This window comes from Anomaloglossus baeobatrachus, chromosome 12, assembly GCF_048569485.1.
Source record: "Anomaloglossus baeobatrachus isolate aAnoBae1 chromosome 12, aAnoBae1.hap1, whole genome shotgun sequence".
In the NCBI taxonomy this organism is placed as follows: Eukaryota; Metazoa; Chordata; class Amphibia; order Anura; family Aromobatidae; genus Anomaloglossus; species Anomaloglossus baeobatrachus.
Window position 1 is genome coordinate 13,444,296 of NC_134364.1, and position 15,589 is coordinate 13,459,884.

At 58.0% G+C, this 15,589-nt stretch overlaps 1 protein-coding gene across 1 annotated transcript in view; it reads right to left on the reverse strand.

Annotated features, from left to right (window-relative positions):
• The window catches only part of LOC142258144 (uncharacterized), a 29,323-nt gene extending 17,384 nt beyond the window's left edge, over nt 1-11,939 (reverse strand). The window contains exon 1 of the mRNA XM_075330623.1: nt 11,357-11,939. Coding sequence (XP_075186738.1) covers nt 11,357-11,939 — 583 coding nt within the window. The remainder of the gene's footprint in view (nt 1-11,356) is intronic.
• Between the last annotated feature and the right edge of the window lie 3,650 nt (nt 11,940-15,589).

Sequence of the window (15,589 nt, forward strand, 5' to 3'; positions counted from 1 at the left end):
CTCCATGAGGAAAGCAGCGGTGACATCACCAGTGTATATCCATGAGGGAAGCAGCCGTGACATCACCAGTGTATATCCATGAGGGAAGCAGCGGTGACATCACCAGTGTGCCTCCATGAGGGAAGCAGCGGTGACATCACCAGTGTATATCCATGAGGGAAGCAGCCGTGACATCACCAGTGTGCCTCCATGAGGGAAGCAGCGGTGACATCACCAGTGTATATCCATGAGGGAAGCAGTGGTGACGTCACCAGTGTGCATCCATGAGGGAAGCAGCGGTGACATCACCAGTGTGCATCCATGAGGGAAGCAGCGGTGACATCACCAGTGTGCATCCATGAGGGAAGCAGCGGTGACCTCACCAGTGTGCCTCCATGAGGGAAGCAGCTGTGACATCACCAGTGTGCCTCCATGAGGGAAGCAGCGGTGACATCACCAGTGTGCATCCATGAGGGACGCAGCGGTGACATCACCAGTGTGCATCCATGAGGGACGCAGCGGTGACATTACCAGTGTGCATCCATGAGGGAAGCAGCGGTGACGTCACCAGTGTGCATCCATGAGGGAAGCAGCGGTGACATCACCAGTGTGCATCCATGAGGGAAGCAGCGGTGACATCACCAGTGTGTATCCATGAGGGAAGCAGCGGTGACATCACCAGTGTGCATCCATGAGGGAAGCAGCGGTGACATCACCAGTGTGCATCCATGAGGGAAGCAGCGGTGACATCACCAGTGTGCATCCATGAGGGAAGCAGCGGTGACATCACCAGTGTGCATCCATGAGGAAAGCAGCGGTGATGTCACCAGTGTATATCCATGAGGGAAGCAGCGGTGACATCACCAGTGTATATCCATGAGGGACGCAGCGGTGACATCATCAGTGTATATCCATGAGGGCCACAGCGGTGACATCACCAGTGTATATCCATAGGGCAAGCAGCGGTGACATCACCAGTGTGCATCCATGAGGGAAGCAGCGGTGACATCACCAGTGTGTATCCATGAGGGAAGCAGCGGTGACATCACCAGTGTGCATCCATGAGGGAAGCAGCGGTGACATCACCAGTGTGCATCCATGAGGGAAGCAGCGGTGACATCACCAGTGTGCATCCATGAGGGAAGCAGCGGTGACATCACCAGTGTGCATCCATGAGGAAAGCAGCGGTGATGTCACCAGTGTATATCCATGAGGGAAGCAGCGGTGACATCACCAGTGTATATCCATGAGGGACGCAGCGGTGACATCATCAGTGTATATCCATGAGGGCCACAGCGGTGACATCACCAGTGTATATCCATGAGGGAAGCAGCCGTGACATCACCAGTGTATATCCATAGGGCAAGCAGCGGTGACATCACCAGTGTACATCCATGAGGGAAGCAGCGGTGACATCACCAGTGTATATCCATAGGGCAAGCAGCGGTGACATCACCAGTCTATATCCATAGGGCAAGCAGCGGTGACATCACCAGTGTGCATCCATGAGGGAAGCAGCGGTGACATCACCAGTGTATATCCATAGGGCAAGCAGCGGTGACATCACCAGTGTATATCCATAGGGCAAGCAGCGGTGACATCACCAGTGTATATCCATAGGGCAAGCAGCGGTGACATCACCAGTGTATATCCATAGGGCAAGCAGCGGTGACATCACCAGTGTATATCCATAGGGCAAGCAGCGGTGACATCACCAGTGTATATCCATAGGGTAAGCAGCGGTGACATCACCAGTGTATATCCATAGGGTAAGCAGCGGTGACATCACCAGTGTATATCCATAGGGCAAGCAGCGGTGACATCACCAGTGTATATCCATAGGGCAAGCAGTGGTGACATCACCAGTGTGCCTCCATGAGGGACGCAGCTGTGACATCAGTGTATATCCATGAGGGACGCAGCTGTGACATCACCAGTGTGCATCCATGAGGGAAGCAGCGGTGACATCACCAGTGTGCATCCATGAGGGACGCAGCTGTGACATCAGTGTATATCCATGAGGGGACGCAGCTGTGACATCACCAGTGTGCATCCATGAGGGAAGCAGCGGTGACATCACCAGTGTATATCCATGAGGGACGCAGCGGTGACATCACCAGTGTATATCCATGAGGGAAGCAGCGGTGACATCACCAGTGTATATCCATGAGGGACGCAGCTGTGACATCAGTGTATATCCATGAGGGACGCAGCGGTGACATCACCAGTGTATATCCATGAGGGAAGCAGCGGTGACATCACCAGTGTATATCCATGAGGGAAGCAGCAGTGACATCACCAGTGTGCCTCCATGAGGAAAGCAGCGGTGACATCACCAGTGTATATCCATGAGGGAAGCAGCCGTGACATCACCAGTGTGCCTCCATGAGGGAAGCAGCGGTGACATCACCAGTGTATATCCATGAGGGAAGCAGCGGTGACGTCACCAGTGTGCATCCATGAGGGAAGCAGCGGTGACATCACCAGTGTGCATCCATGAGGGAAGCAGCGGTGACATCACCAGTGTGCATCCATGAGGGAAGCAGCGGTGACCTCACCAGTGTGCCTCCATGAGGGAAGCAGCTGTGACATCACCAGTGTGCCTCCATGAGGGAAGCAGCGGTGACATCACCAGTGTGCATCCATGAGGGGACGCAGCGGTGACATCACCAGTGTGCATCCATGAGGGACGCAGCGGTGACATTACCAGTGTGCATCCATGAGGGAAGCAGCGGTGACGTCACCAGTGTGCATCCATGAGGGAAGCAGCGGTGACATCACCAGTGTGCATCCATGAGGGAAGCAGCGGTGACATCACCAGTGTGTATCCATGAGGGAAGCAGCGGTGACATCACCAGTGTGCATCCATGAGGGAAGCAGCGGTGACATCACCAGTGTGCATCCATGAGGGAAGCAGCGGTGACATCACCAGTGTGCATCCATGAGGAAAGCAGCGGTGATGTCACCAGTGTATATCCATGAGGGAAGCAGCGGTGACATCACCAGTGTGCATCCATGAGGGAAGCAGCGGTGACATCACCAGTGTGTATCCATGAGGGAAGCAGCGGTGACATCACCAGTGTGCATCCATGAGGGAAGCAGCGGTGACATCACCAGTGTGCATCCATGAGGAAAGCAGCGGTGATGTCACCAGTGTATATCCATGAGGGAAGCAGCGGTGACATCACCAGTGTGCCTCCATGAGGGAAGCAGCGGTGACATCACCAGTGTGTATCCATGAGGGAAGCAGCGGTGACATCACCAGTGTGCATCCATGAGGGAAGCAGCGGTGACGTCACCAGTGTATATCCATGAGGGAAGCAGCAGTGACATCACCAATGTGTATCCATGAGGAAAGCAGCGGTGATGTCACCAGTGTATATCCATGAGGGAAGCAGCGGTGACGTCACCAGTGTGCATCCATGAGGAAAGCAGCGGTGATGTCACCAGTGTATATCCATGAGGGAAGCAGCAGTGACATCACCAGTGTGTATCCATGAGGAAAGCAGCGGTGATGTCACCAGTGTATATCCATGAGGGAAGCAGCGGTGACATCACCAGTGTGCATCCATGAGGAAAGCAGCGGTGACATCACCAGTGTGCATCCATGAGGAAAGCAGCGGTGATGTCACCAGTGTATATCCATGAGGGAAGCAGCGGTGACGTCACCAGTGTGCATCCATGAGGGAAGCAGCGGTGACATCACCAGTGTATATCCATGAGGAAAGCAGCGGTGACATCATCAGTGTATATTCATGAGGGAAGCAGCGGTGACGTCACCAGTGTGCATCCATGAGGGAAGCAGCGGTGACATCACCAGTGTATATCCATGAGGAAAGCAGCGGTGACATCATCAGTGTATATTCATGAGGGAAGCAGCGGTGACATCACCAGTGTATATCCATGAGGGAAGCAGCGGTGATGTCACCAGTGTATATCCATGAGGAAAGCAGCGGTGACATCACCAGTGTGCATCCATGAGGGAAGCAGCGGTGATGTCACCAGTGTATATCCATGAGGGAAGCAGCGGTGACATCACCAGTGTGCATCCATGAGGAAAGCAGCGGTGACATCACCAGTGTGCATCCATGAGGAAAGCAGCGGTGATGTCACCAGTGTATATCCATGAGGGAAGCAGCGGTGACGTCACCAGTGTGCATCCATGAGGGAAGCAGCGGTGACATCACCAGTGTATATCCATGAGGAAAGCAGCGGTGACATCATCAGTGTATATTCATGAGGGAAGCAGCGGTGACATCACCAGTGTATATCCATGAGGAAAGCAGCGGTGACATCATCAGTGTATATTCATGAGGGAAGCAGCGGTGACATCACCAGTGTATATCCATGAGGGAAGCAGCGGTGATGTCACCAGTGTGCATCCATGAGGGAAGCAGCAGTGACATCACCAGTGTGCATCCATGAGGAAAGCAGCGGTGACATCACCAGTGTGCATCCATGAGGGAAGCAGCGGTGACATCACCTGTGTGCCTCCATGAGGGAAGCAGCGGTGACATCACCAGTGTGCCTCCATGAGGGAAGCAGCGGTGACATCACCAGTGTGCCTCCATGAGGGAAGCAGCGGTGACATCACCAGTGTGCCTCCATGAGGGAAGCAGCGGTGACATCACCAGTGTGCCTCCATGAGGGAAGCAGCGGTGACATCACCAGTGTGCCTCCATGAGGGAAGCAGCGGTGACATCACCAGTGTGCATCCATGAGGGAAGCAGCGGTGACATCACCAGTGTGCATCCATGAGGGAAGCAGCGGTGACATCACCAGTGTATATCCATGAGGGAAGCAGCGGTGACATCACCAGTGTGCATCCATGAGGGAAGCAGCGGTGACATCACCAGTGTGCCTCCATGAGGGAAGCAGCAGTGACATCACCAGTGTGCCTCCATGAGGGAAGCAGCGGTGACATCACCAGTGTGCCTCCATGAGGGAAGCAGCGGTGACATAACCAGTGTGCCTCCATGAGGGAAGCAGCCGTGACATCACCAGTGTGCCTCCATGAGGGAAGCAGCGGTGACATCACCAGTGTGCCTCCATGAGGGAAGCATCGATGACATCACCAGTGTGCATCCATGAGGGACGCAGCGGTGACATCACCAGTGTGCCTCCATGAGGGAAGCAGTGGTGACATTACCAGTGTGCATCCATGAGGGACGCAGCGGTGACATCACCAGTGTGCATCCATGAAGGAAGCAGCGGTGACATCACCAGTGTGCCTCCATGAGGGAAGCAGCGGTGACATCACCAGTGTGCATCCATGAAGGAAGCAGCGGTGACGTCACCAGTGTGCATCCATGAGGGAAGCAGCTGTGACATCACCAGTGTGCATCCATGAGGGAAGCAGCGGTGACATCACCAGTGTGCATCCATGAGGGAAGCAGCGGTGACATCACCAGTGTATATCCATGAGGGACTCAGCGGTGACATCACCAGTGTATATCCATGAGGGACGCAGCGGTGACATCACCAGTGTGCCTCCATGAGGGAAGCAGCGGTGACATCATCAGTGTGCATCCATGAGGGAAGCAGCGGTGACATCACCAGTGTATATCCATGAGGGAAGCAGCGGTGACATCACCAGTGTATATCCATGAGGGAAGCAGCGGTGACGTCACCAGTGTGCATCCATGAGGGAAGCAGCGGTGACATCACCAGTGTGCATCCATGAGGGAAGCAGCGGTGAGATCACCAGTGTGCCTCCATGAGGGAAGCAGCGGTGACATCACCAGTGTGCATCCATGAGGGAAGCAGCGGTGACATCACCAGTGTGCATCCATGAGGGAAGCAGCGGTGACATCATCAGTGTGCATCCATGAGGGAAGCAGCTGTGACATCACCAGTGTATATCCATGAGGAAAGCAGCGGTGACATCACCAGTGTGCATCCATGAGGGAAGCAGCGGTGACATCACCAGTGTATATCCATGAGGGAAGCAGCGGTGACATCACCTGTGTGCATCCATGAGGGAAGCAGCGGTGACATCATCAGTGTGCATCCATGAGGGAAGCAGCTGTGACATCACCAGTGTATATCCATGAGGGAAGCAGCGGTGACATCACCAGTGTATATCCATGAGGGAAGCAGCGGTGACATCACCAGTGTGCCTCCATGAGGGAAGCAGCGGTGACATCACCAGTGTGCCTCCATGAGGGAAGCATCGATGACATCACCAGTGTGCATCCATGAGGGACGCAGCGGTGACATCACCAGTGTGCCTCCATGAGGGAAGCAGTGGTGACATTACCAGTGTGCATCCATGAGGGACGCAGCGGTGACATCACCAGTGTGCATCCATGAAGGAAGCAGCGGTGACATCACCAGTGTGCCTCCATGAGGGAAGCAGCGGTGACATCACCAGTGTGCATCCATGAAGGAAGCAGCGGTGACGTCACCAGTGTGCATCCATGAGGGAAGCAGCTGTGACATCACCAGTGTGCATCCATGAGGGAAGCAGCGGTGACATCACCAGTGTGCATCCATGAGGGAAGCAGCGGTGACATCACCAGTGTATATCCATGAGGGACTCAGCGGTGACATCACCAGTGTATATCCATGAGGGACGCAGCGGTGACATCACCAGTGTGCCTCCATGAGGGAAGCAGCGGTGACATCATCAGTGTGCATCCATGAGGGAAGCAGCGGTGACATCACCAGTGTATATCCATGAGGGAAGCAGCGGTGACATCACCAGTGTATATCCATGAGGGAAGCAGCGGTGACGTCACCAGTGTGCATCCATGAGGGAAGCAGCGGTGACATCACCAGTGTGCATCCATGAGGGAAGCAGCGGTGAGATCACCAGTGTGCCTCCATGAGGGAAGCAGCGGTGACATCACCAGTGTGCATCCATGAGGGAAGCAGCGGTGACATCACCAGTGTGCATCCATGAGGGAAGCAGCGGTGACATCATCAGTGTGCATCCATGAGGGAAGCAGCTGTGACATCACCAGTGTATATCCATGAGGAAAGCAGCGGTGACATCACCAGTGTGCATCCATGAGGGAAGCAGCGGTGACATCACCAGTGTATATCCATGAGGGAAGCAGCGGTGACATCACCTGTGTGCATCCATGAGGGAAGCAGCGGTGACATCATCAGTGTGCATCCATGAGGGAAGCAGCTGTGACATCACCAGTGTATATCCATGAGGGAAGCAGCGGTGACATCACCAGTGTATATCCATGAGGGAAGCAGCGGTGACATCACCTGTGTGCATCCATGAGGGAAGCAGCGGTGACATCATCAGTGTGCATCCATGAGGGAAGCAGCGGTGACATCACCAGTGTGCATCCATGAGGGAAGCAGCGGTGACATCACCTGTGTGCATCCATGAGGGAAGCAGCGGTGACATCACCAGTGTATATCCATGAGGGACGCAGCGGTGACATCACCAGTGTGCATCCATGAGGGACGCAGCGGTGACATCACCAGTGTGCATCCATGAGGGAAGCAGCGGTGACATCACCAGTGTGCATCCATGAGGGAAGCAGCGGTGACATCACCAGTGTGCATCCATGAGGGAAGCAGCGGTGACATCACCAGTGTATATCCATGAGGGAAGCAGCGGTGACATCACCTGTGTGCATCCATGAGGGAAGCAGCGGTGACATCACCTGTGTGCATCCATGAGGGAAGCAGCGGTGACATCACCAGTGTATATCCATGAGGGAAGCAGCGGTGACATCACCTGTGTGCATCCATGAGGGAAGCAGCGGTGACATCATCAGTGTGCATCCATGAGGGAAGCAGCTGTGACATCACCAGTGTATATCCATGAGGGAAGCAGCGGTGACGTCACCAGTGTATATCCATGAGGGAAGCAGCGGTGACATCACCTGTGTGCATCCATGAGGGAAGCAGCGGTGACATCATCAGTGTGCATCCATGAGGGAAGCAGCGGTGACATCACCAGTGTATATCCATGAGGGAAGCAGCGGTGACATCACCTGTGTGCATCCATGAGGGAAGCAGCGGTGACATCATCAGTGTGCATCCATGAGGGAAGCAGCGGTGACATCACCAGTGTATATCCATGAGGGAAGCAGCTGTGACATCACCAGTGTATATCCATGAGGGAAGCAGCGGTGACATCATCAGTGTGCATCCATGAGGGAAGCAGCCGTGACATCACCAGTGTGCATCCATGAGGGACGCAGCGGTGACATTACCAGTGTGCCTCCATGAGGGAAGCAGCGGTGACATCACCAGTGTGCATCCATGAGGGAAGCAGCGGTGACATCACCAGTGTATATCCATGAGGGAAGCAGCGGTGACATCACCTGTGTGCATCCATGAGGGAAGCAGCGGTGACATCATCAGTGTGCATCCATGAGGGAAGCAGCTGTGACATCACCAGTGTATATCCATGAGGGAAGCAGCGGTGACATCACCAGTGTATATCCATGAGGGAAGCAGCGGTGACATCACCTGTGTGCATCCATGAGGGAAGCAGCGGTGACATCATCAGTGTGCATCCATGAGGGAAGCAGCGGTGACATCACCAGTGTGCATCCATGAGGGAAGCAGCGGTGACATCACCAGTGTATATCCATGAGGGAAGCAGCGGTGACATCACCTGTGTGCATCCATGAGGGAAGCAGCGGTGACATCACCTGTGTGCATCCATGAGGGAAGCAGCGGTGACATCACCAGTGTATATCCATGAGGGAAGCAGCGGTGACATCACCTGTGTGCATCCATGAGGGAAGCAGCGGTGACATCATCAGTGTGCATCCATGAGGGAAGCAGCTGTGACATCACCAGTGTATATCCATGAGGGAAGCAGCGGTGACGTCACCAGTGTATATCCATGAGGGAAGCAGCGGTGACATCACCTGTGTGCATCCATGAGGGAAGCAGCGGTGACATCATCAGTGTGCATCCATGAGGGAAGCAGCGGTGACATCACCAGTGTATATCCATGAGGGAAGCAGCGGTGACATCACCTGTGTGCATCCATGAGGGAAGCAGCGGTGACATCATCAGTGTGCATCCATGAGGGAAGCAGCGGTGACATCACCAGTGTATATCCATGAGGGAAGCAGCTGTGACATCACCAGTGTATATCCATGAGGGAAGCAGCGGTGACATCACCAGTGTGCATCCATGAGGGAAGCAGCCGTGACATCACCAGTGTATATCCATGAGGGAAGCAGCGGTGACATCACCAGTGTATATCCATGAGGGAAGCAGCGGTGACATCACCAGTGTGCATCCATGAGGGAAGCAGCGGTGACATCACCAGTGTGCCTCCATGAGGGAAGCAGCGGTGACATCACCAGTGTGCCTCCATGAGGGAAGCAGCGGTGACATTACCAGTGTGCATCCATGAGGGAAGCAGCGGTGACATCACCAGTGTGCATCCATGAGGGAAGCAGCGGTGACATCACCAGTGTGCATCCATGAGGGAAGCAGCGGTGACATCACCTGTGTGCATCCATGAGGGAAGCAGCGGTGACATCACCAGTGTGCATCCATGAGGGACGCAGCGGTGACATCACCAGTGTGCATCCATGAGGGACGCAGCGGTGACATCACCAGTGTGCATCCATGAGGGAAGCAGCGGTGACATCACCAGTGTGCATCCATGAGGGACGCAGCGGTGACATTACCAGTGTGCCTCCATGAGGGAAGCAGCGGTGACATCACCAGTGTGCATCCATGAGGGAAGCAGCGGTGACGTCACCAGTGTGCATCCATGAGGGAAGCAGCGGTGACATCACCAGTGTATATCCATGAGGGAAGCAGCGGTGACATCACCAGTGTGCCTCCATGAGGGACGCAGCGGTGACGTCACCAGTGTGCATCCATGAGGGAAGCAGCGGTGACATCACCAGTGTGCCTCCATGAGGGAAGCAGCGGTGACATCATCAGTGTGCATCCATGAGGGAAGCAGCGGTGACATCACCAGTGTGCCTCCATGAGGGATGCAGCGGTGACATCACCAGTGTACATCCATGAGGGAAGCAGCGGTGACGTCACCAGTGTGCATCCATGAGGGAAGCAGTGGTGACGTCACCAGTGTGCATCCATGAGGGACGCAGCGGTGACATCACCAGTGTGCATCCATGAGGGAAGCAGCGGTGACATCACCAGTGTGCATCCATGAGGGAAGCAGCGGTGACATCACCAGTGTGCATCCATGAGGGACGCAGCGGTGACATCACCAGTGTGCCTCCATGAGGGAAGCAGCGGTGACATCACCAGTGTGCATCCATGAGGGACGCAGCGGTGACATCACCAGTGTGCATCCATGAGGGAAGCAGCGGTGACATCACCAGTGTGCATCCATGAGGGACGCAGCGGTGACATCACCAGTGTATATCCATGAGGGACGCAGCGGTGACATCAATTCACCAGTGTATATCCATGAGGAAAGCAGCGGTGACATCACCAGTGTATATCCATGAGGGAAGCAGCGGTGACATCACCAGTGTGCATCCATGAGGGAAGCAGCGGTGACATCACCAGTGTGCATCCATGAGGGAAGCAGTGGTGACGTCACCAGTGTGCATCCATGAGGGAAGCAGCGGTGACATCACCAGTGTGCATCCATGAGGGAAGCAGCCGTGACATCACCAGTGTGCATCCATGAGGGAAGCAGCGGTGACATCACCAGTGTGCATCCATGAGGGAAGCAGCGGTGACATCACCAGTGTATATCCATGAGGGAAGCAGCCGTGACATCACCAGTGTGCCTCCATGAGGGACGCAGCGGTGACATCACCTGTGTGCATCCATGAGGGAAGCAGCGGTGACATCACCAGTGTGCATCCATGAGGGAAGCAGCGGTGACATCACCAGTGTGCATCCATGAGGGATACAGCGGTGACGTCACCAGTGTGCATCCATGAGGGAAGCAGCGGTGACATCACCTGTGTGTATCCATGAGGGATACAGCGGTGACATCACCAGTGTGCCTCCATGAGGGAAGCAGCGGTGACATCACCAGTGTGCATCCATGAGGGAAGCAGCGGTGACATCACCAGTGTGCATCCATGAGGGAAGCAGCGGTGACATCACCAGTGTGCATCCATGAGGGAAGCAGCGGTGACGTCACCAGTGTGCATCCATGAGGGATACAGCGGTGACATCACCAGTGTGCATCCATGAGGGATACAGCGGTGACATCACCAGTGTGCATCCATGAGGGACGCAGCGGTGACATCACCTGTGTGTATCCATGAGGGATACAGCGGTGACGTCACCAGTGTGCATCCATGAGGGACGCAGCGGTGACATCACCAGTGATGTAAGCCGTTATACCCTGGTTTCTGGGGGTGACGAGCCCCTGTGCTACATATGAAGACCCCAGTATTATGAATGGCACATGATCGGTGGCGGGAACCCCTCTGTGACTCACCCACAAAGCTGGCATAGTCCAGCAGAACCATCACTGTCCGTGTGTCCAGGTCTTCCACCAGATCTTCTATTTTGCCGTCTGTCCGGCAGCTGACTTGCTCGTTGATGCTTTCCGCTGCCGTCTCGGGGTCTTTGAAGTCGACGCTCTGGACGGTGGCGTTGTAATAGTTGGCCAATTCCTGCTGGTATTGGGTTTGAGGGGTTTTGGATTTCCCCAGGAAGAGCCAGTTGGAAAGTCTGAACTGCGCGTCTCCTTTTTCTGATCTCATTTTTGCGAGGAAGTTCTTAAAGTCGTCCTTCAGGGTCTTCTTGGTTTGGGTGGCATTGAGAAACATGGCCTCCAGAATCTGCTGGCGAGTGGAGGATCTTGCCCCAAGAGCCAACATGGCCAGGCTGGTGTAGATGCTCAGGGGGGAGATGACCGTGTTGGGGGGGGCTTTGGCCGTCTTGGAAGACACAATTTTGTAAAGTGAAATGGCAAATTCCATGCTGGCCTTGGATAAGCTGTCATCCTCCGTCAGTCTGCCATGTTGGGAAGTGATGGTGAAGGAGACGGAAAACAAGAGGAGAAGAAGCAGCTGCATCTTGCGTCTGAAATACACAACAATGGTGACTGCAAGGTTAGATGCTTGGATTGTGGTCTCGGGTCATGGGTCTATGCTAGAAAGCAAGGAGACATCATCCCAGATGAGGCCGGACATATCCAGGACCCTGAAGACATTTGCCACATCCAGGACCCTGAAGACATTTGCCACATCCAGGACCCTGAAGACATTTGCCACATCCAGGACCCTGAAGACATTTGCCACATCCAGGACCCTGAAGACATTTGCCACATCCAGGACCCTGAAGACATTTGCCACATCCAGGACCCTGAAGACATTTGCCACATCCAGGACCCTGAAGACATTTGCCACATCCAGGACCCTGAAGACATTTGAGTCCCTTTAACAACATTTTTTATTTTATAAAACTAATCATTATTTAGTCCAAAATATTTACAAAGTAACATAACCCCGGAGATCTCACCGTTGTGTCCGCGCCGCCGGCCTCAGTCATACGGGGAACCTCAGCGACCGAGGCTTATATCCCCGGACGCATTGCCACCTTATCTGATCCACGAAGAAGTCATGACGACCTGACCCTCCGAATAAAGAGTTAGGACAGGCGAGGGGTTAATGAGTAACACCCCGAGGAACGATATATTAAAGGGATGTTCCAGGAGGCTCCAGAACCTGTACAATGTTCTATAATTAATAAGAGCAAAGATGATCAAACCCTCCTGTTCACAATAATCAGTCCATAACGAGAGCCTCCGGCACTACAGGACAACGAGACCCAGAGTGGGTCCAAGAGGTAGGGGCCCAAAGCGGAGCCTGGAGGTAGGGGCCCAGAGCGAGAGCCAGGAGGCAGGGGCCCAAAGCGGGGTCCGGAGGCAGGGGCCCAGAGCGGGGCCGGGAGGCAGGGGCCCAGAGCGGGGCCGGGAGGCAGGGGCCCAGAGCGGGGTCCGGAGGCAGGGGCCCAGAGCGGGGTCCGGAGGCAGGGGCCCAGAGCGGGGCCGGGAGGCAGGGGCCCAGAGCGGGGCCGGGAGGCAGGGGCCCAGAGCGGGGCCGGGAGGCAGGGGCCCAAAGCGGGGTCCGGAGACAGGGGCCCAGAGCGAGAGCCAGGAGGCAGGGGCCCAAAGCGGGGTCCGGAGACAGGGGCCCAGAGCGGGGCCAGGAGGCAGGGGCCCAGAGCGGAGCCGGGAGGCAGGGGCCCAAAACGGGGTCCGGAGGCAGGGGCCCAGAACGGGGCCGGGAGGCAGGGGCCCAGAGCGGGGCCGGGAGGCAGGGGCCCACAGCGGGGCCAGGAGGCAGGGGCCCAAAGCGAGAGCCAGGAGGCAGGGGCCCAAAGCGGGGTCCGGAGGCAGGGGCCCAGAACGGGGCCGGGAGGCAGGGGCCCAGAGCGGGGCCGGGAGGCAGGGGCCCACAGCGGGGCCGGAAGGCAGGGGCCCAGAGCGGGGCCGGGAGGCAGGGGCCCAGAGCGAGAGCCAGGAGGCAGGGGCCCAGGGCGGGGCCAGGAGGCAGGGGCCCAGAGCGGGGCCGGGAGGCAGGGGCCCAGAGCGAGAGCCAGGAGGCAGGGGCCCAGAGCGAGAGCCAGGAGGCAGGGGCCCAGAGCGGGGCCGGGAGGCAGGGGCCCAGAGCGGGGCCGGGAGGCAGGGGCCCAGAGCGAGAGCCAGGAGGCAGGGGCCCAGAGCGGGGCCAGGAGGCAGGGGCCCAGAGCGGGGCCAGGAGGCAAGGGCCCAGAGCGAGAGCCAGGAGGTAGTGGCCCAAAGCGGGGCCAGGAGGTAGGGGACCAGAGCGGGGTCGGGAGGCAGGGGCCCAGAGCGAGGCCGGGAGGTAGGGGCCCAGAGTGGGGCCAGGAGGTAGGAGACCAGAGCGGGGCCAGGAGGCAGGGGACCAGAGCGGGGCCGGGAGATAGGGGCCCAGAGCGGGGCCGGGAGGCAGGGGCCCAGAGCGGGGCCAGGAGGCAGGGGCCCAGAGCGGGACCAGGAGGTAAGGGCCCAGAGCGGGGTCAGGAGATAGGGACCCAGAGTGGGGCCAGGAGATAGGGGCCCAGAGCGGGGTCAGGAGGTAGTGGCCCAGAGCAGGGTCAGGAGGTAGGGGCCCAGAGCGGGGCTGGGAGGCATGGGTCCAGAGCGGGGCCAGGAGGTAGGAGACCAGAGCAGGGCCAGGAGGCAGGGATCCAGAGCGAGAGCCAAGAGGCAGGGGCCCAGAGTGGGGCCAGGAGGCAGGGGCCCAGAGTGGGGCCAGGAGATAGGTGCCCAGAGCGGGGTTAGGAGGTAGTGGCCCAGAGCGGGGTCAGGAGGTAGGGGCCCAGAGCGGGGCTAGGAGGTAGTGGCCCAGAGCGGGGCCGGGAGGCAGGGGTCCAGAGCGAGAGCCAGGAGGCAGGGGCCCAGAGCGGGGCCAGGAGGTAGGAGACCAGAGCGGGGCCAGGAGGCAGGGGCCCAGAGCGGGACCAGGAGGCAGGGGCCCAGAGCGGGACCAGGAGGTAGGGGCCCAGAGTGGGGTCAGGAGGTAGGGGCCCAGAGCGGGGTCAGGAGGCAGGGGCCCAGAGCGGGGCCAGGAGGTAGTGGCCCAGAGTGGGGTCAGGAGGTAGGGGCCCAGAGCGGGGTCAGGAGGTAGTGGCCCAGAGTGGGGTCAGGAGGTAGGGGCCCAGAGCGGGGCTAGGAGGTAGTGGCCCAGAGCGGGGCCAGGAGATAGGGGCCCAGAGCGGGGTCAGGAAGTAGGGGCCCAGAGCGGGGTCGGGAGGTAGGGGCCCAGAGCGGGGCCGGGAGGCAGGGGCCCAGAGCGGGGCCAGGAGGCAGGGGCCCAGAGCGGGACCAGGAGGTAAGGGCCCAGAGCGGGGCCAGGAGGCAGGGGCCCAGAGTGGGGCCAGGAGATAGGGGCCCAGAGCGGGGTCAGGAGGTAGTGGCCCAGAGCAGGGTCAGGAGGTAGGGGCCCAGAGCGGGGCTAGGAGGTAGTGGCCCAGAGCGGGGCCAAGACATAGGGGCCCAGAGCGGGGTCAGGAGGTAGGGGCCCAGAGCGTGGTCAGGAGGTAGGGGCCCAGAGCGGGGTCAGGAGATAGGGGCCCAGAGCGGGGTCAGGAGATAGGGGCCCAGAGCGGGGTCAGGAGATAGGGGCCCAGAGCGGGGTCAGGAGACAGGGGCCCAGAGCGGGGTCAGGAGATAGGGGCCCAGAGCGGGGTCAGGAGGTAGGGGCCCAGAGCGTGGTCAGGAGGTAGGGGCCCAGAGCAGGGTCAGGAGATAGGGGCCCAGAGCGGGGTCAGGAGATAGGGGCCCAGAGCGGGGTCAGGAGACAGGGGCCCAGAGCGGGGTCAGGAGATAGGGGCCCAGAGCGGGGTCAGGAGGTAGGGGCCCAGAGCGGGGTCAGGAGGTAGGGGCCCAGAGCGGGGTCAGGAGGTAGGGGCCCAGAGCGGGGTCAGGAGGTAGGGGCCCAGAGCGGGGTCAGGAGGTAGGGGCCCAGAGCGGGGTCAGGAGGTAGGGGCCCAGAGCGGGGTCGAGAGGTAGGGGCCCAGAGCGGGGTCGAGAGGTAGGGGCCCAGAGCGGGGCCGGGAGATAGGGGCCCAGAGCGGGGCCGGGAGATAGGGGCCCAGAGCGGGGCCGGGAGGCAGGGGCCCAGAGCAGGGTGGCAGGGGGTACAGCTTGTCTGCTGCCTGTGCAGGATAGTGAGTCAATAACACTGATATGGTGTGA